Source organism: Marmota flaviventris, chromosome 8 (genome assembly GCF_047511675.1).
Source record: "Marmota flaviventris isolate mMarFla1 chromosome 8, mMarFla1.hap1, whole genome shotgun sequence".
In the NCBI taxonomy this organism is placed as follows: domain Eukaryota; kingdom Metazoa; phylum Chordata; class Mammalia; order Rodentia; family Sciuridae; genus Marmota; species Marmota flaviventris.
Window position 1 is genome coordinate 1,199,364 of NC_092505.1, and position 19,299 is coordinate 1,218,662.

The window sequence follows — 19,299 nt, forward strand, 5'->3', positions numbered from 1 at the left end:
CCCCACTGCCATGCCTGCTTCTGTCCCCACAGACAGTTCCCTCCCCCTTTCAGCGTGTCCCCAGGGAACCTAGCACCTCCTTTGTGCCTTGATCACTTGGTGGCCTGAACCCATGGGTCCTTCCTTAGCTGCAGAGGCTGGGTGATCTGTGCCCTGCTGGTAGCTCACAGGCAGCCGGTGGTCCCCAAGGCTTTGGCACCCTGGAGTTGTGGCCAGGAAAGGACAGATTGCACACCACATCCAGAACCCTAGCTCGTGGGTCCTGCAACCAGAGGGGAATGGGGAAGCAGGCCCCTATGTACTGCCCACAGTGCCCAGGAGGCTGCAGCTCAGGGTCCTGGCTCTGCATGGTGTCCACACCCTCCACCACTCCACCCGTGGACTCCCCATGGTCATCCCTGAGCTGCAGGGCACGCACGGGAGGCCCTGTGCTCCAGGCTGCCTCCTGGCCCCTCCCCTTTCCTTCCGCTGCCTGGCCCCACCCAAGGTCCTCCTGTCCAGTGCACCCACGCCCCAGAGCACTACTGGTGCCCCAGTGGGCACTCGAGGGGCTGCCTGCCCCCAGCTGTGCTGAGACCCAGCTCTCGCGCCTTCCCGTCTGCTGCACACACACCAGCCCCGCGGCCCGGAACCCATCCTCCAGGGAATCCTCCCAGAGCCACCCAGACTCCCCACCTCAGGGCTCTGCTCACTGGGGTGGGACTCGGTGGCCCAGTCCTGGCCCTGTGAGATGTGAGGGAACAGAAGAGGCCCCGGGGCCAAGGAGGATCAAAACACGGGCAGAGCCAGTGTGGCCCCAGGACAGTGACATGCCCCGTCCAGGCTGGGGACTTCCTCTCTCACCTCAGCGAGGCTGGACCAGGGAGTGGGAGCAGAGCAGCCTGGAGGCCTGAGGCCAGCTCTGGGGGTTCCCCGGGGACAAGAGAGACGGCCAGGCAGCCTGGCCATCCCCAGTCTGTTCCTCTGCGGCTCTGGTGGGCGGGTTTCCCGTGGCCTAGGAGCCCAGGGAGCTCCCCAAGAAGGGCTCGCGTGCCCCCTTGTGGCGGCATGGCAGCAGTGGCTATAGACCCTGGCCTCTACTGGAGACTCGTGGGTGAGGAAGGGGCTCCTCTTCTGGGACCCTCAGGAACCACCCAGGGCAGCGCTGACAGGCCCGAGATCGGAGATCAACAGTCCACTCCCAGAGCCTGAAGGAGACCGCAAGCCTGGGGAACTCGGTGGGCAGAGGGTGCCAGAGGGGGGCTCGCGGGCCCCGGCAAGGCTGGAAGACACCGCGGCACAGGAGGCCTGGGGGCAGAGTCCGCCAGGGCTGAGCAGACAGGCCACCTGCACAGAGTCCCACAACTTCCGAGTGGACTCCAGCCTCTTAGAGGAGGTGCGAGGCCATGGCCTCTAGCCCTGTGGGCCGCCCTGTCCTCAAGGCCGAGCACCGCTGTGAGGTGGAGGCGGGCCTTCAAAGTGGAGCCTGGGGCAGGGACAGAGGCCCAGGCCCCCAGTCCCAGAGGCAGGGACACAGCAGCCTCTGGGGCCTGCTCTGGTTCCTGGTGTGGGGATTCATGGAGCCGTGTGAGGACAGCTCAGCTGCCACCTGGGCTGCACCATGCACCAGGGCCAGGCACAGAAGTGCATCCCGCAGCCTTGGGGTGGGGCCTCACTGCTGTGGGACCTGTTGTCCTCAGAACACTCAGCGCCTCGGGCTCCTGGCAGGGAGGACCCTGCAGGGAAGCCCATCCTGGGGGGCTCTGTGCACACAGGGGAGGGGCACACTGGAACACATAGGCGTACAAGGTTTTCTTCATCAAGGAGGTGCTCTGTCCAGGGGGGAGCGTGGGGTTTGTTTTCCTTGAGAGGAAAGAACCCAGAGTCCCCAGATGGGAGGCCTGCTGACCTTGGGGGCGTTCTGAGCCCTAGAACTCCTTGTGGGGCCCTCTCCAGGCCAGTGGGCTGTGAGGCGGCCAGGCCTGGCCTGGGGTGGAGCAGGTGTGGAGCCTGCTTTTCTGCAGAGCGAGAGGCCTGGGCAGGCAAGGGCTCACAGCCTGGGGTCACCTCAGCTGGCTGCTGGCGGAGCTGCGTGCCCAGGGGCAAGCTGGAGATGGCAGAGTGGCCAGGCTTCCTGGCGGCGGTCCAAGCCGCCCACAGTGAAGGTGGCGCTCAGCACTAGGGTCTGCGCGGGAGGCTCCCCACAGCCAGCTAGGCTCCTTGGTGTCCATTTTTCCCTGAGGGGGAGTCTTCACAGGCATAAGTGTTTCCATACCTCTTAGGTAAACACAGAGGGTGCAGCAGCTGGGTCATACAGTAGCCATGTTTTTAGCTACATAAGAAACTATTGGACCCCAACTCCAGCCCCATTTTCTTCTTAAATCCTGACCCAGAAGCACAGATGCTTGGACCTCCCTGGGCTGTCCAGCTGCAGGCTTTCCTGCAGGCTTGGACCAAGCCTGTAGTCCTCAGCCCCACAGATGCAATGGGAAGAGCACCCCTCCTGTTGCAGTAATTCACTTGCAGGTGAGCATGGGAAAAGAAAGAAGAAGCAGAGCAAGCAAAGCAGCAGCAGGAAAAAAAGGTCCTTTATTGTGTACAAGCAATCTTTTTATAGTCTTGTGAACAAAGAAGGCAGCCTTCCAACATCAATAAATCAGGTCTTTCACCTAATTAAACATAGCATACAGAAGTTTTACTTTCTAATCAGAAGTGATCCGCTTCTCATGGCTAATCTATTCCCGGCCCGGAGTATGTTGAGCTCTGCTCTTTGTTAAGAACAGATAATAAAATTTTTCTCAGCGCCCTCCTAGCCCACTTGGCAGAACATCCCGTTTGCAGGAAAGTCCTCCCAGGGACAGCAGACACCTTGTTTTCAAGCATGTCCGCTGTTACCTTATCTAAACCTTGAAGGAGCCTCTCGTTTGCAAGTAGGCCCTCCCAAGGACAGCAGACACCTCGTTTTCCAGCATGTCCGCTGTTACCTATCTATACCTTGACAGAATATCCTGTTTGCAGGCAGACTCCATCAAGGACAGTAATAGTAACGCAGTTACATCTGATTCTCTACACCTCCTCCTGTTCTCAGCCTCCAGGACGCGCTGCACGTTCCCCAAACAAACAGCCTGGGTGCTTAGGACTCCTTTTATCAGAATCCCAGCCAGCAGGGCTCAGGGTGCTTTGGGGACTCTCTTGCAGGAACTCACCTGCTGCCATACTTGTGGTGACTCCAGCTATGGATTCAACTGGAAGAGAACAGAAACTGTCAAACAACTTCCCAAGGGGCTGTACCATTGAGTCCAGCTGTCCCACAGCCTCCCGAACTTGTAAAAGCGGCTTAAGCAACAGAGACAACTCCACTTCACAGGAGGTGCTAACACGTTTCCAGGACAGCAGCTGCCCTTTGGCGGTCCTCCACCTCCCCCCGCCCCAGGGCCCCTCAGGGTCCCTCCAGTTGGAGGACGGTTGCAACGACACCTGCACAGGTACGGAGACCCTTCAGTCCGGACGGGATCGCCGCCCCTCTGGCAGGCCCCGCGAGCTGGCACGGCTGCGCCCCGGGAGTCTGGGCACACCGCAGAGAATGGCGCACGGAGTGGATCGCTCATCCTCGAGGCCGCAACCCCGTGCCCCGCACCAGTTCCCAGTGTTCCCCGGGGGTTGGTGCCCACAACACAGCGGCGGGGCTATATCCGGCAGGCGCGAGCAGTCCCCACGCCTTGCCCCGCGACTCCGTCCGCCCTGCCAGCCCGTAGGCCTTGTCTCGCAGGTCCACGCTGGTGCGCGGAGGACGTGGTCGGAGCTGCGTGACCCGCCACTGCTGCGCGGGGAAGCCGGGGGCGGAGGGGGCAGTGCTGAGGCAGGCTGAGCTTGCGACCCGACAGGCCGAGTGCCTGACTCGCACAGGCCCTGACTCCCGGGGTCCGTCCCGGCCCCGCCCCTGGGAAAATCCCTCGACCCGCCTCTCGGTGCCCGCCCCGCCCACTCCCCGCCCCGGTACAGCCCACGCTCCGCCCCTCGGTGCCCGCCCCGCCCAGTCCCCTGGAGGACTTGGCCTGCAGGCCCCGCCCATTCCCCACCCGCGCCACGCCCGTCCTCAGACCGCGCCTCTGCAGGACTGGCCCCGGCCCCGCCCCAAGACGGAGCGACGCATGCGCAGAGCGGGCCTCGCCGTGCGGCCGTCGCCACGGGAGACGCGCTCCACGGGGAGGGATAGGCTCGCGCTTCCGGGTCAGGGCGCGGCCGCCGGAAGTGCGTGGCCGCCGGAGCCATGGCGGCGCTGGCGGTCGTCTCCCTCCTGCTCGGGGCAGCGTCCTGGCCGCCGGTCTCGGCCTCGGGCGAGGAGTTCTGGCCCGGCCAGTCGGCGGCCGACATCCTGTCGCGGGCGGCCTCCCGCAGACGGTAAGCGCTCCGCGGGCTCGCCTCGCTCGGCCCGGCTCGGCCACGTGGGCCCGGCGGACGCGGCCCTGCGCCCCGCCTGCGCCCCGCAGTGCCGGGGACTGGCCCAGACCTCCGTGGGCAGTGCAGGACGCCCCCTTCCTGACCCCCTCGTGTCGAGGGCGCATCGTGGAGCCCTTCCAGAAGCCACCTGACGTGTGGTGTCGCAGCTCGCCGAAGGCAGAAACGGGCGTGAGAACCCAGCTGTTGCCAGACCCAGAATAAACTCGGAAACGTGAAAAACCTTGCCACTGCGTCCACTAGTTATTTGTGTTGAAAACCTGCTCATTTTTTGTTTAGGACGTTGATTTTGTTAGCAGGAAGGAGTGTGCTCTGTTAAGTAAATTAGTGAGTACTTCGGCTCTCCCTTCTGCGAGGAACCCTAACCCTCGTGACACCTGCTCCTTGGGTCCTCAGAGGCCTTTAGACCAGGTTGAAACCCTGACGAGCCCTCGTCCTGAGGCCCAGGGCTGAGGTTCCATGGCATGGCCAGCTGTTAAAGGGCACTAGGACGTCTGGTCATGCTTGTGGGCTGAGGTGATTGTCACTCAGAAACAGGTGGACAGCCGTCTCTGCAAACTGAAGCCTGCCCAGTGGAGCAGTGACTGAGGCAGCCGTCTGGGCAGGTGCGTACCAGCCCTACACTCAGAAGCCCTGTTCCGCTCTTCGCACAGGTACCTTCTGTACGACGTCAACCCCATGGAGGGCTTCAACCTCCGCAGGGATGTCTACATCCGCATCGCCTCCCTGCTGAAGACCCTGCTGAAGACTGAGGAGTGGGTGCTCGTCTTGCCCCCGTGGGGCCGCCTCTATCACTGGCAGAGTCCTGATATCCTCCAGGACCGGATTCCTTGGTCTGAGTTTTTTGATCTTCCAAGTCTCAATAAAAACATCCCGGTCATTGAGTATGAGCACTTCATTGAAGGTGAGGTGGTGATTTAGCTGGGCCTGCAGGCCCAGCTGCATGCGTCCTCTCACCCAGCTGCAGTGCTTGCTCTGCATGGGCACCCTCGGCACCATTGCTCTGGGGAAATGGGTTTGAACTGTGGGGACGGCTGTCGCAGCCTCTAAACAGCTGGCACAGTCACTTTGCACGAGAGAGCATCCCGCCCCAGGTGTCACCCAACAGACAGGGCACCCTGGGAGAGAGGCCTTCTTCCTCCTAGAGGACGGCTGTGAGTGTGGCTCTGGTCATGGTGTCTCACTGCAGCACTGTTGAGGACTTCAGTAAAGCTGCCTCTTTAACTTCATGCTGCTCCTCCTTCCGTGTTAATGTTCTGAGGATTAAAGCGTTTATTAGAACATGATTTAAGACGTCTAGCAATGTGACTTTGGTTGGAGAGCATAGATTTAAAAGTGGCCCTTTGCTGCTGCTTTCCGGAGACCCTGAGAGGAGTGGGTGGCGCGTATGGCGTGATGGAGTCCTCATGCAGGTCAGCCTCTGTCTGCCCTGCGCTGAGGGCCATTCTCCTAGTGCTGGGCTCTCACCACCTCGCTGTGGAGTGTGTGCTGTTGGAGTTGATCCTGGGAGCACTGGCATGTGAGTCACTGTGTTTCTGCTGTCCTCATTCAGGCTGGCCTTATAAGACACTGGTGAGGTGCACCCTTTCCCGCCCTGGTCTGAGCTGTGGTCATAGAAACCCAGCTGCCATTGCCTCCAGGCCATCAGGTCAGGCTGGTGGTTTTCTGATGCTGGGAAAGGGACAGTCAGGGCTCTGGCCATTTTAGTGTGTGGCACCTGGAAGTGGCAAAGCTGTGTCTCCCTTCTGCCACTCAATCTGCATCCCTCCAGCTGGAACGGGACCAGGAGCCTTGCAGGAAGACAGCCACACGTGGCCTCCCCAGGCGGACGTGCTGGCTGGACCAGGCCTGCCTTCCCTGGAGAGGGTGAAGCTTGCGACAGGGCAGGCCCAGTGCCCGGCACAGTTCTCCCTCCAGGGTGAGGGGAGCCCTGGAGCTGCACTGGCCACGCAGCTGCGAGCCCCTGATCCCAGCAGACATGGAAGGCAGAATTCTGCGTGGTGTGTTTTCTCGTAACCAAGTGGTTCATTCCATCTTTGGCCAGAGCTTTCCTGGGATGTGGGATGTGGCAGGTGGCCCCAGCATGGTGTGGGGGGCAGCAGGGGGTATAGGCCCTCGGGCTGCTCACCGGGGCAGCTAGGGAGTGCAGTGGTGTCACGGTGGAGAGCCCTGGGCCCAGCGTGGGGGCCAGGCAGTGCTGGAGGGAGCTGCGGGCAGGCTCGGCCGTGCTAGAGGAGAGGGAGGGAGGCTGTGGGGAGCAGTGAGGCTGGGAGCCCCGATGACAGGAGCAGCAAGAGGAAGAAGATGGCCCTGGCAGGAGCCCTGTGAGGCCCCGTCCCCAGCCAGGGGCCCGATTCTGCCCTGTCTGCTGTGTGAGCCTCTCGCAGTCGTCTTTGGGGACAATGTGCCCTTGACCTCATCCACGTCCATCTGAGCCAGGGGCTGGATGTGCCGCCGCTGCACTGCCCTGTTCTCTCGGTTTTTTTTCAGAGTCCGGTGGGCCCTTCATTGACCAGGTGTATGTCCTGCAAGGGTATGCGGAAGGGTGGAAGGAGGGCTCCTGGGAGGAGAAGGTGGACCAGCGGCCGTGCCTGGAGCCCCTGCTGTACTCGCAGGACAAGCACGAGTACTACAGGTAGCCTTGTCGCCAGTCGCCACCCTGCGGGGGCCTCCCCAGCACCTGCCGCCTGCTGGCTGTCTGGGGCTGTGCCAGCAAAGGCCTCTGGCTGTGCAGAGGGGCACTAAGCCTGTCCTCAAAACCCCCTCCCAAGGACCCTCCCTTTTCCCTGCCTCTCTTTTCAGTTCTGGGGACTGAAGCAGGGTCTTGTTGCCACTGAGCTGCATCCCTAGCCCTTCTTAAAATACTGAATCAGGGTCTCACTAAGTTGCTGAGGCAGGCCTCAAGCTTGTGATCCTTCTGCCTCAGCCTCCCTGGTATCTGGGATGACAACGTGTGCCACTGTGCCTGGCTTCCTGCCTTTTAAACGCATTGGAGTGTGGTGTAGGAGCGGTGGTCACAGCCCCTGGTGTAAATCGCCAGCCAAGGCTTCCCTGTGGAGTAGCCTTCGCACAGCAGCCTCCACGTGGGACGTGGCAGAGCCGTTTGTTCTGAAGCGTGAGAGGTGCTCTTGGCAGAGCATGGTTGCCTTGCTCTGGCCCCAGAGCCTGGAGCCATGGTTTCTCTCCTGCTCTTCTGACTCTCGGTGACCAGAGTCACGAGCAAAGGGAAGCCCGTAGTTCTCGCGGTGTGAGTTCCTGGGTGCCAGAGCCCGGGCCGAGGGCGGGGGTGCTGTTACCTGTGTGAAAGCAAAGCCAGCTAACAGCTACCCCGCGGGTTTCTTTCCAGGGGATGGTTTTGGGGTTACGAAGAAACCAGGGGTTTGAACGTCTCCTGTCTGTCCATTCAAGGATCAGCGTCCACCATAGCACCTGTGCTCCTGAAAAACACTTCAGCCCGGTGAGTGCCAGCACTTTCCACCTGCAGCCCCCAGCCAGCACGCGCCTGTGCTGAATGCTGGCGTCCACACACCTTGCCGCAGGGCCGCTTTCCACAGTGAGTGGGACCAAGGGGACTGGAGGAGGCCACAGGTGTCCTAGGAAGAGGCTCAGAGGGCAGCGGGTTTGGGTGGGTGCGCCAGGCTCTGCGGTGGGCAGCACGGCCTCGTCCTTGCCAGCAGCGCCTACTCGGGAGGCCGCTGCCTGAACCTCAGGCTTCGCCACTCCATTCCCAGGCCTGGTGGTCACTGGCCGGCGTTGGCGGAGAACCACACCTGGCTTCTCTCCAGAGTTCCTCTCAGGTGACGTGAGGAGCCAGGGTGTAGATGTGAAGAGGGGACAGTGAGGGACTGGCCAGGGCACAGGCAGGTGGAAAGCGTGCCGGCTAGACTTGACAGAAGGCTTGTAAGCACCCAGAGAGGTTTTGAAGATACTGCCCTGTCCCTGGCTTTGTTCTGTGACTATGTCCCCTGTGGATCTGTGACTCTCAAGGGCACCCTTGGCTGGGGGACCCTGTGGGCAGAGCAGGGTGAGGGCAGCACTCTCACCACCGCCGAGTGGCAGGGGCCTGGGAGGTCCCCCCAGGACGGGATCGTGAGTCAGCGAGGGTGATCCTCTCTGGAGGGAAACGCCGGAGAGCGGGTGCCCAGGATTAGCTGCAGACCTCAGGTAGCTGCGGGAACTGGAGAAACTGAAGTCACAAACCCTTCCAAAGGTGTCCTGCGGGTCCCCGCATGCCCTGGCAGGTCCCTGTGTGCCAGACAGGTTGCAAGCATCTCTCAGGAGCCTGGGTGCACAGACCGCTCCTGCCCAGGACCTGGCGCTCCAAGGTGCCCCTGCTGTTCTGCTGCGTGCACGCCCCTGAAGCCACGACTGTGTGCAGGGCTCAGCGTCCCCTGGTCATCACCGTCACCAGTGGTCCTGGCCCTTGTGTCCTCGTGAGGTGGTGTCGAGCCCACAGTGAGCCCCATTCTCCCTGCCCACGAGGCCCGTCCCCCACAGAAGCACGGACCCTAGGTGCTGGAGGGAGCTGCTGGATTTCTGGTTCTTGAGGTCCACTTTGGTGTTGTCCCGACTGGGCCTTTTGGTCACAACCTCTGGGTTCCAGAAGCAGCCATGCCTGAGCTTGGCCTGGGATACGTGGGCCCTGGACGTGTGCTCCTGCCACAGTTTTCCTGACCCGTTTGGGTTGGAGCAGAGCTGCCCCAGGAGGGCTGCAAGCAGAAGGCCACACCGTTGCTGAGGAGCAGGGGGAGGGCACCTTGCAAGGACAGGGACCCGTTGTCCCCCCTCCAGGTGGGCCGCAGAGCCTCGGACAGGGAGCCTCAGGGCGGGGAGCCTCCGACGGGGTGGGAGGGCTCTGGAACAGGCTGTGGGAAGCCCCGCCCAGTCGGCACCCCAAGACCAAGTGGAGGAGGCGACAGGCCCTGAAGGGGCAGTGGCGACCCGTGTGCCCAGCCCAGGGCCTGCCTCACAGTGTAGGTGACGTCCCCAAGAGCCGAGAGGAGAGCAGGAGCGCGGCCGCGTGGGCAGAGGGACGCGCGGCCCGGTGACCCGACAAGCACACCTCCCACGAGCACCCACGTGGACCCCGACCAGGGTGTGCCCGGCGTCCCCAAACCAGAACGCATCCTGCCGCAGCTGGAGTTGGCGTGAAGGGAGCAGGGTGGGCTGGGGACTGAAAGGCCGTCCAGCACGGAGGTGGACAGCTGCTGCTGCGGGCACAGGACACGTGGGGCCCTAGCGTCCAGCAAAGAAGGAAAGTGGGTCAGCTTCTGCTCGCACAGAGCAGGGACCTGCAGGGAGGCGTGTGTCCTGAAAGCCTGCTGCTCAGGGTCCCTGCACTGTACCGTCTGCGGCCAGGTCCTTAGGAAGTGACCTGGAGACAGGGCTGGGCGGCCACAGTGCAGCCACTCCCTGTGGGCAGTGGCGTGGCAGGCTCCTTTCTCACACTGGGGGCCACGGGGCTTGCTGTGGCCTCCCTTAACCGCAGGTCTCAGCCTTCGGTGAAGGCACAGTGGGCCCCTCCTGCACCTTGGGCGTTGGTGAGCGTGCGGCAGTGCCCGCACCATGTCTTGGGTTGGTGAGGATGTGTGGTGGTCCCCATGGCCTTTCAGGTCATCTCTGTGCTGAGGGTTGGTGGCCTTTAGTTGGCCTGAGGTTAGTGCTATCTCAGACAGGGCACGTTGTTACAGAGAAGTCTTCGTACAAGCAGCAGGGAGCGGAAATGCAGTACGCAGAACCTCAGTGGCTGGGGCCACTGCTGAGCCACCCCAGGACTGAGACTGCGTGGCTGGACCCTGCAGCCACTGTGCAGTCTTGGTCTCGGCTCTGGCACTGAGAAGCAGGAGCCCTGTCCTGCTGTGCAGGAAGGCCGTGCCCTAAAGCTCCGATGTAAATGCTCACCAGATTTCATCTGCAGAAGAGGTCCCCTGTGCCTCCCTGCACCTTCCCGTTCCCGGTCTTTGGCGCTCTTCTTTAGAGCTGCAGTTTTCTCAGCCGACTGGCTGTGGGAGGAGCAAAGGCTGCAGGTGACGGGCCGGTCCTGCGTGGGTGCCGTGGTGCCCCCCTGGGTTCCCAGGGTGCCTGTCTCTGTGGGCACCCTGGGCCTGTGCCAGCCTGAGGTGCTCTGGTGGGTGGGAGGGTTCCTGGGGCTTTGGCGTGATGAGGCTGGCAGTCCCTGGTGCTGAGCCGCCTGTCCCTTGCTCCCCTGAGGTGAGCCGCGTGTCCTGCTGGGCAGCCCTTCCCTGCCGTGATTCCCCTGGAGCCCCGCAGACCTCCCTGCAGACCACCCCCTGTTTGCTGGTGCAAGGCCTGGCACCCTGAGCTCTCGGTGCAGACGGGTTGTCAGCTGGGCGTCTCTTGTCAACAGGTCCGTGATGCTGGACAGAGCGGAGAACTTCCTTCATGACCATTACGGGGGGAAGGACTACTGGGATGTGAGTAGTGCCCGGGGCCCTTGCCTCCTGTAGGTCTGCACATTGTGTCCATTTGTTCAGTTTCTGAACATCAAGGCGACCTGCAGACGGCTCTTCTGCCCACTGCTGATGAAATCCCGAGGCTCCCGGAAGCTGCACTGGGCACCAGCAGTGGATCCTCACCCACCCTAGGGCAGAAGTGCTGGACCCTGTGTGGGGCCAGCTGTCTGGAGACACGGGGCCAGGCTTGGGAGCCGGGCCAGGAGCCTCTGTCCCTGCCATGTGGCCCTGGCTCTCACGGGCGCTCCGCCCTCCAGCCCCTCTCCATGCTGGGGCAGGGCTGTCCTCCGGCTCCTCTTCTCCCGACTTGCTGGTGGTCTAGCCTCCAGCTCTGCCTGCGCCACACTCTGGTTCCACAGAGGGGTGTTTTCTCCAGTGCGACCCTAACCCGGGAATTGATTCTGCCTGGAGGTGGGGAGCGCATCCCTGGGTGACCTCTGAGGACCCACAGTGGGCCTGAGCCGCAGCCGGGCCAGGAGCAGCAGGGCAGGTCATGTGGAACAGAGACTCCTGGTCCAGCTGGGCTCCAGAGCTCCGGGTGGGTGCTGCTGGAGGCCAGGGAGTGGAGGGCCTGGTGCACCTCTCCGGGCTGGGGGGCAGCGGTGCCGCAGCGCTGCCTGCAGGGCCTGTCCCAGAGTCTGCAGGCGGAGAGCGTGGCTGCTCGGCCGACGAGGGGCATGTGGGGCTGGGCAGCTGGTGCCAGGGCGTCAGCAAGGGGAGCGGCACGGGACAGGCTGTGGCGCCTCTCCCTAGCCCCAGCGAGGTGGCATGCAGCCGTGTGTGGTCCCCAGGGCCTGTGCCCTCAGCTCCGACCTGTCCCCACAGACCCGCCGGAGCATGGTGTTCGCCAAACACCTGCGGGTGGTGGGCGACAGCTTCAGAAGGAGGTTCCTCAACTCCACCGACGCCACGGACAGGATCCCGTTTGAGGAGGACTGGACGAAGATGAAGGTGCGTCTGCGTCATCCCGGGTCGGTCGCCCTTCCAGGGCTGCGGAGTCAGGCCGGGCCACAGAGGGGCAGGCCCAAGCACCGCGATCCCTGCCGTGCTGCAGACGTCGGAACTTGCTTGGCACGGTGTCCTGCAGTCAGGAGGGGACGTCACTGCAGGCCAGCACCTAGGGGGCTGCTCTAGGAGTACAGGAAGCCCCTGTGGGCGACCTCCTCCTGCCATGCGTGGTGACGGGCGGCAGGGCAGGCCAGACCCCGAGCACTGCTGGGACACCGTCTGAGGACGTGCAGGGAGCCTGGCCTCCCTCTCCCAGTGCTGTGGAAAATCCCATTCTGGTCTAGCGTCGTCCTTTTGGATTTTTTATGTGAACGTGAAATGCCTTGCACACGTAGGGATGTATCTAACTGTGTGTGTGAGCGCACGCGTGGACCACCACGTGTGAACGCTCTGTCGGCTCCCCCTGGAAGCTCAGGTTCTCCTGTGGCGTGATCCCCACGAGCAGCGTGCTGGCCGGCCCGCGGTGTGGGGGCCTGGAGAGGACTCCCATGCCGCTGTCCTGGGACGCTGAGACGCTCAGTCGTGACTGGGAAGGAGACCTTAGAGGGCTTCTCCTTTTTCCCAGAGTGTGACTTCACTTGAGTAAAAGGGTTTGTGATGCGTGATTGCCTCCTGGTCTTCAGCCGCCCTGCGGTCTGTCTGAGGTCCCTGGGGCCTGGAGGGGAGGCTGCGTGGACACACTCGTCCCCTGTCGCCTCAGTTCCCCGTCCTCCTCCCCAGGTGGAGCCCGGCTCTTCACTGGGGGGCCCCTACCTCGCAGTCCACCTGAGAAGAAAGGACTTCATCTGGGGGCACCGGAAGGACGTGCCCAGCCTGGAGGGGGCCGTGAGGAAGATCCGCAGCCTCATGAAGACCCACCGGCTGCATACGGTGTTCGTGGCCACGGACGCCATCAGGACGGGTAGGCCACTCGGAGTGCTGGCCCGTCCCTGGGCAGACGGGACTGTGGCCCAGGGGCAGAGCTGAGCTGCCTTCGCCTTCCCCATGGCCGGAGCCACACCGGCACCCGCATGGTGTGCCTGAGTGGACGTGCCTGCTGCACCGGGGCCCCACGAGCAGCCTCTCTGTTTGCAGAGTACGAGGAGCTGAAAAAGCTGCTCCCCAAGATGGTGACCTTTGAGCCCAGCTGGGAGGAGCTGGAGCTGTACAAGGACGGGGGCGTCGCCATCATCGACCAGTGGATCTGCTCACACGCCAGGTACCTGCCCGCCAGCTCACGCAGGGCACAGCAGTGCTCTTGGGTGCCTGCGTCTCGGGGTCTTAGTGACCATAGCAGGTGGTCCCTTGCACCCTGGCCATGACCCATCTTGGAATCTCCTATAATGTCCAGTTCTGGGCACCCTTGGTCTCCAGGGGCAGTGTCCTCTGAGGCACACTTACCTTGTTCCTGCTCCAGCTGGGCCTCTGCTCTCCCTTCCTTCCTTGCCCCTGGTCCTGTCCACGCCTGCCCTGGGAGGCCAGTGCCCTGGTGGGGCTCACGTCCAGGGGTGCTGTGTTAGGGGCGTGCGCAGGGTCCCAGGGTTGGAGGCTTGTGGCCCCTTCATGGCTCTGGAGGGGCCTTGGGGAGGCAGCCAGGCCTCTGTGGGTCGCTGTAGCCCTCCTGCACCTCCACCTGGGACATCGTGGGCCAGCTGGACCGGGACGGTGCAGGCATGATCTCCACATGGCCCCTGCGTGCTGGGTGCTGTGCCCACTCAGGCCTGTGTGGGCAGCCGGCCTGCTCCCACCCACCGGGGTGAGCTCCCCGCCAGCGCTCCCACGTCCCTGGGCACCGGGGCACCAGCAGTGCTGTCTCAGCCCTTTGCCTGTGAGGGACAGAGAGGACTGCTCTCAGTCGGGCCAGGTCACGGCCGCGCCTGCTCCCCAGGTGTGGCCTGCAGTGGTGGTGAGAGCCCGCAGGTGTCTGTCCCAGCCCAGAAGTGGCGCTGGGGAGTCCCGAGCTCATGCTTCACCCCCTGCCTGGGCTCTCCTGAGAGCCCCACGGCCAGCTGGTTTCTGGGAGCCCCACTGCAGGCTCCTGTGTGTAAGTCCTCGCCCATCTGCCTGCGGCCACTCTCGGCCACACAGCCTCCCCTACCTACCCACCTCCGTCCCTGAAGTCACACTCACTCAGAAGCCTACGGTCCCCAGCCCAGTGTGGCACTGCACGTAGCACTGGCTCTGGAAACGTCTCAGATGAATTGGTTGTTGAGTAGAGAGGGAGGCCAGCCCAGGAGGCCAAGGAGTGGAGGGCCTTCCACCTCCCCGGGAGCTAGAGGCCAACCCAGGAGGCAGAGGAGTAGAGGCCTTCCATCTCCCCAGGAGCTAGAGGCAGCCCAGGAGGCCGAGGAGTGCAGGGCCTCCCACCTGCCCGGGAGGCTGAGGAGTGCAGGGCCTCCCGTGCCCGTCCCCCTCCAGCCCAGGCAGTGTATGTGCGCATGGGCCTTGGGCTCCCGGGATCCCACTGCTCCTCAACAGGAGTCCTATGTGGCCGCAGCGCCGTGGTGAGAGTCCTCCAAGGCTGCGGTGGCCTTGGGCATCTGCAGTGCAGGAGAGGCACCTGCGAGGAGCAGTGGAGGGACCGGCTGGGGGGCCAGGGTGGGCCTGGCAGTGGGACTGATGGCCAGCCCAGTGCTGACCCTGTGGCTCGGGACCCTGTGTTCGTTTTCAGGTTTTTCATCGGCACCTCGGTCTCCACGTTCTCTTTCCGGATCCACGAGGAAAGGGAAATCCTGGGGTTGGACCCCAAGACGACCTACAACCGCTTCTGTGGAGACCAGGAGAAGGCGTGTGAGCAGCCCAGCCACTGGGAGATCGCCTACTGAGCGCCCGCCGTCTGCTCGTGGAGACCTGGCGCGGGGAGCACCCAGGAGCTCCGTCCTGCACGTCCTCCGCCCGCCGTGGGCCGCAAGGGCTTCCGCGGCCCTCTGGGTCAGCACGCAGCGTGTTCCTCAGGACCTGTGCTGCCGTCTTGCTGCAGAGCTGGTGTCCAGAGGAGCGGGCAGGATCTGTGGTGAGCGGGCTGCTCAGCAGCATGGACCCGGACATCTTCCTGTCCACCATGTTAGAAGTTACGGAACAATAAAGGCACAGGCTGCGCCACTTCCATCAGTGGCCGTTCACTGCTCGTGGGCCACCTGGTCGTCATTAGCCAGGCAAACTCAAGCTCTTCATTCCAGTCTTCATTTCTGAGCTCTGTGACACTCAGGCCACACGTCCTCGCCACAGTGATGTGTAAATGGGTCACAGAGATGAGGCGAGGCTGAGGCAGGGGGCTGGCCAGGAGCAGAGGCAGGGGTGGTGCCCATCAGGGAGCCTGTCAGAGTATCAGCTTGACCAGCAGCCTGCAGTGGGCTGTGCGTGGTGTCCAGCAGGAGAGACTGTGTGGCCGGAGCCGGAGGACAGGTTTGCAGGTTTGTCGCTGTGGCGGTCTTCCCAGGCAAGGCCAAGTGCAGGGTCCCGTGCTCCTGATCGGGTTGGGTGCCCACGTGTCCAGGTGCTCCTGCTTTGGTTGGGTCAGTGTCAGTTATTTGCTGGGTTGTGCCTCAGGGTTGTGCCAGGCAGCCAGATGGCAGTAGAGTCTCCCCACCTGGCACCTATACTCAAGACGGAGAGGTCCATGCGAACTGCTGCAGTGACTCAGGGTCCGGCCCAACCCGAGAGCTGCTGGCCGCACCGGGTGGGAGCTCGGGGCAGGGCCCAGCCTGCTCTCCAGAGTGCCCGTCATGCCCGGCTGGGCTGTTGAGCCTGGGGTGTTCCGGGCTGCGGCAGCTGGTGTGGGAGAGGCGGGCCGGAGCCGGCCTCCTGGGCTGTGGGGCCTGTGGGGTCGCCTGGGCCTGCGCATCTCCCACGTCGGGGAGGCTGTGGCAGCGTGGCTCCTTCCCTGGCCAGCAGTCAGGTGGGAAGCGGCCATCAGTGTTGGAGCAAAGTGCAGCTAGGGAGCTGGGCAGTGCCTGAGCCTGGGAGGTCAGAGGTCTTCACCTGCAGGCCACGGGCCCCTTCGTGGCCGCGCCGCCCACCCAGCACCTGTGGCCCTGGATGCCCCTCAGCAGGACCTTCGAGAGCCCCGCCCAGCCCCTGTGCAGACGACCGCACCCACGTGGGCTGGGCCAGGGTGCCCTGTGCAGGCCGGCCCTTGCCCGGGCACGGCTCCCAGCTCAATTCTGGGGGCAGCAGTGGCAGCTGCCCTGGCAGGCGGACCATCGCACGGGTTTGAGCATGGCTCCTTCCTCTTGGGCTACAGTCACCCAGTGTGCCCTCTTGCTAAGGGTGAGCATGAAGAGTGGCCAGCCACTGCGGCTCCCTGTCCCCAGGCAGCTCAAGCCTCGGACACTGTAGCCCTGCTGTGCGGGCGTGGTCTGCTGAGTGGACCGAATGAATAAAAGGTTTCTTTTCTTCTGTCTCTCTCCTTTCTACGCACAGAGCTGGCCCCTTGGGGCAGAGGGCTTGATGCAGGCCATCTGCCATGCTCTGACCGTGCCCCAGAAGCCTCAGGTGGTCCTGGTCCGCCACAGTGCCAGGGGTGCCCTCAGAAGGTGGCCAGAACCCTGCGAGGGGTGAGGGCACGCGAGGGAGCAGAGGCAGCCCTCTCTGGACCCAGCAGCCAGTGAGAAAGTGACCTGCCATCGCCTCGCTCTCGGACCTCAGCCTCGAGAGCTGCAGCTCTGGGTTCGTGTGACTTATGAACTATTCAGCCTTGGGGACTCGTCACCCAGCTGTGGCACATTAGAAATCACTGGGTCAGTCTTGAAGCAGGACAAGTGGATCCACAGTGGATCAAGGGGCAGTGACCAAGTCGCCGCTGCACACCCGGACCCTGTGCAGGGTTAGGGTGCACCTTCATATCCCAAACCCGCAGCCACCAGGAAGTCAGAGGTGGTGGTGCAGGGTGGGGTCAGAGTGGCCCACCAGGCAGTCCAGTGCCCAGGAAGGACTGGACTACAGAGCACAGCGTCAGTGACCCTTGGGACACTTCCAGAGCCAAGCTTGCTGCGCAAGGTGTGCCGAGGGGTCAGGATGTCAGCAGCCGGGTCTTCTCTCAGGAGGAGCATTTCTTACGTGCGTCTCGGGGTGAAATGGGGTCTGCCTGGTCAAGACGCGTGCATCCTGGCCCACGTCAACACGACAGGGACAGACCCGGCCACCTTCCCCATGGCCATCGTCTGTGCAAGCTTCGTGGCCAGCATCTGTCCATCTAAACCTGCCTCCGACTGTTCCTCCTCACCAGCTGGCTCTCCCCAAGACAGTGGGGACACACTGCGCCTCTGGAGACTGGTGTCACCTTCACCGTCCTGTCAAAGGCTCCACGTGTTCTTCATGTAGAGGCCGCTCTGAGTGCCTGGCATGACTGGAATATCTCTGGGGCATGCAGCTGACCCTCAGCAGAGCAGCTGCTGGTCTGCGTGTGTGGACAGTGGAGGAGCCCCCACGGGATCGCAGAGGAGGATAGAGGATGGCCCACGGCTGCTGCCGCCCCCAACCTGCCGCAGAACAGGGGCTTTGATGGACCGTCTCTCCAGGAAGAGGAAGAGGGGCACCAGCGCGGCCTCACTCTGTCAGACCTGACCGCTGGCCTGGCTTTGGCAGGACCACAGGCTGACAAGGGCCCTTCTGCTCCCTCAGATGGCTCAGTGTCCAGGTGCCTTTAGGGACAGGCCACAGCTGTCCTGTAACATGCAGGGCTGTGCAGGGCACTGAGCACGTCCCTCCTTGGGTGGGACAGAACCAGAGGTGCAAGGACAGAGAGACCCCTGGACACGCCTCCCTGCCCCTTCAGAGTCTGGGCTTACAACCTCTGCCCTGTGGGGGCCCCAGCCCAGTGGTCACATCCGGCCCTTTCCTGGGCTGACCTGGGCTAAGGGTGCACGACACCTGAGGAAGGCCAAGGCCCAAGCAGGCCTTGTCCTCTGCTCCCAAGGCCTGTGGTGGCCTCCCGAGTGAGAAGGTGACCCCTCTGCTCCCAAGGCCTGTGGTGGCCTCCCGAGTGAGAAGGTGACCCCTCTGCTCCCAAGGCCTGTGGTGGCCTCCCGAGTGAGAAGGTGACCCCTCTGCTCCCAAGGCCTGTGGTGGCCTCCCGAGTGAGAAGGTGACCCCTCTGCTCCCAAGGCCTGTGGTGGCCTCCCGAGTGAGAAGGTGACCCCAGCTGCATCCAGTAAGAGAGGAGCCCCCAAGGGGCACTGTGACAGGTGACAGAGAGCATCCTCTTGTCATCCCTGACCTCACCCTGCACATTCACAGGCCCAGAAGGTGCTGCCCATGGTCTCCTGGCCAGTTGTGGTTTGGGAGGTGCCACTTAAGCTCCTGGACGTCACGTCTTCACCAGCTGGGTCTCCGGTCCCCTGCTAGGGGTTTGGCACGGACGTCCTTGCTGCCCTGCTATAACCCGGAACTGGTGCAGCAGGGACCAGGTGTGCTCAGTCCCAGACCACACCAGGCCCGGGGGGCACCAAGCTATCGGGGTTTCCCCGGGGACAACGGCTCTGAGTGCTGGCTCCGAGCTACTGTGACAAACAACACGGGTATCAATTCTCTGGAGGCTGGAGTGCAAGTCAAGGTGTCCCGGGCCTGGTTCCTCCTGAGGTCTCTCTCCCGGGCTCACAGCGGCTTCTCCTGCGCCCTCAAGGGTGGTCTCTACATCAGTGCCCTGATCTCTTATGACAATGGTCAGTTGGATGAGGGCCACTCCAGTGACCCCACTTTACCTTAGCTCACATCAGCCCTGTGAGGGACCAGGGCCAGGGCAGCCACACACAGGTTTGGGGGACCCCAGGCAGCTCTGACACCCCTCTGTGGCACATGCACCACCCCTGACCTACACACCTGTACCTGGGGCAGGGCCCCGCTGTGTCCAGGGAGGACCCACTTCCTGCCCACTGGGCACCTGGGGCTGAGGTGTGCCAGGCACTTGCTCACGTGGAGCAGAATCTGGGCAGGACCGAGGGTGGAAGGGTGTGGGAGGTCAGGGGCGATGGAAGGAGGGCCCTGCCCACCCGGGGACAGAGGGGGAGGTTCTGGGGTTGCTGCTGCAGGTGGGCGGGGCTGTGGGGTCCCCATCCCCCTCCCTCTACAGGGGCTGGGGGGACCGTCTGGGGTGATGGCACCCGAGCCCAGGCACAGAGTGAGCCACGGTGTGAATTCAGTGACCTGGTCGCTGACTCTGCAGGGGATGCCGTGGGGACGATGGCCCGTGTGGGATGGCCAGGAAGGACCCTTGGGCTGGTTCCGAGCACCAGCTGTTTCCAGCCCGACGCTGCTCCCGACACAGCTGCCGGCTGAGGGGGCCGGGGCTGCAGGAAATGGCCTGTGACAGATTAAACCTCCGTTTCTAATAAAAGTGTTTTCACGACAAACCAGGCTGCTCTGTCCTCGTGGGGAAGGCTCAGGCCTCAGGTCATGAGTGCCC

The 19,299-nt window shown here is 63.2% G+C and overlaps 1 protein-coding gene across 1 annotated transcript; it reads left to right on the top strand.

The window, feature by feature from the left end:
• Positions 1 to 4,218: 4,218 nt before the first annotated feature.
• Positions 4,219 to 16,292, top strand: Pofut2 (protein O-fucosyltransferase 2). The gene is made up of 9 exons (XM_027922230.2): positions 4,219 to 4,380; positions 5,091 to 5,341; positions 6,928 to 7,072; positions 7,784 to 7,894; positions 10,805 to 10,871; positions 11,736 to 11,861; positions 12,639 to 12,819; positions 12,993 to 13,116; positions 14,569 to 16,292. The coding sequence occupies exons 1-9, from the start codon at positions 4,250 to 4,252 to the stop codon at positions 14,720 to 14,722; spliced, it is 1,290 nt and encodes a 429-aa protein (XP_027778031.1). The 5' UTR covers positions 4,219 to 4,249; the 3' UTR covers positions 14,723 to 16,292.
• Positions 16,293 to 19,299: the final 3,007 nt, after the last annotated feature.

Coding starts and splice junctions, on each gene's coding strand:
- Pofut2 (XM_027922230.2), top strand. CDS start 4,250: ATGGCGGCGCTGGCGGTCGTCTCCCTCCTGCTCGGGGCAGCGTCCTGG. Junction 4,381..5,090: donor CGGGCGGCCTCCCGCAGACG/GTAAGCGCTCCG, acceptor CTCTTCGCACAG/GTACCTTCTGTACGACGTCA. Junction 11,862..12,638: donor AGGACTGGACGAAGATGAAG/GTGCGTCTGCGT, acceptor CCTCCTCCCCAG/GTGGAGCCCGGCTCTTCACT.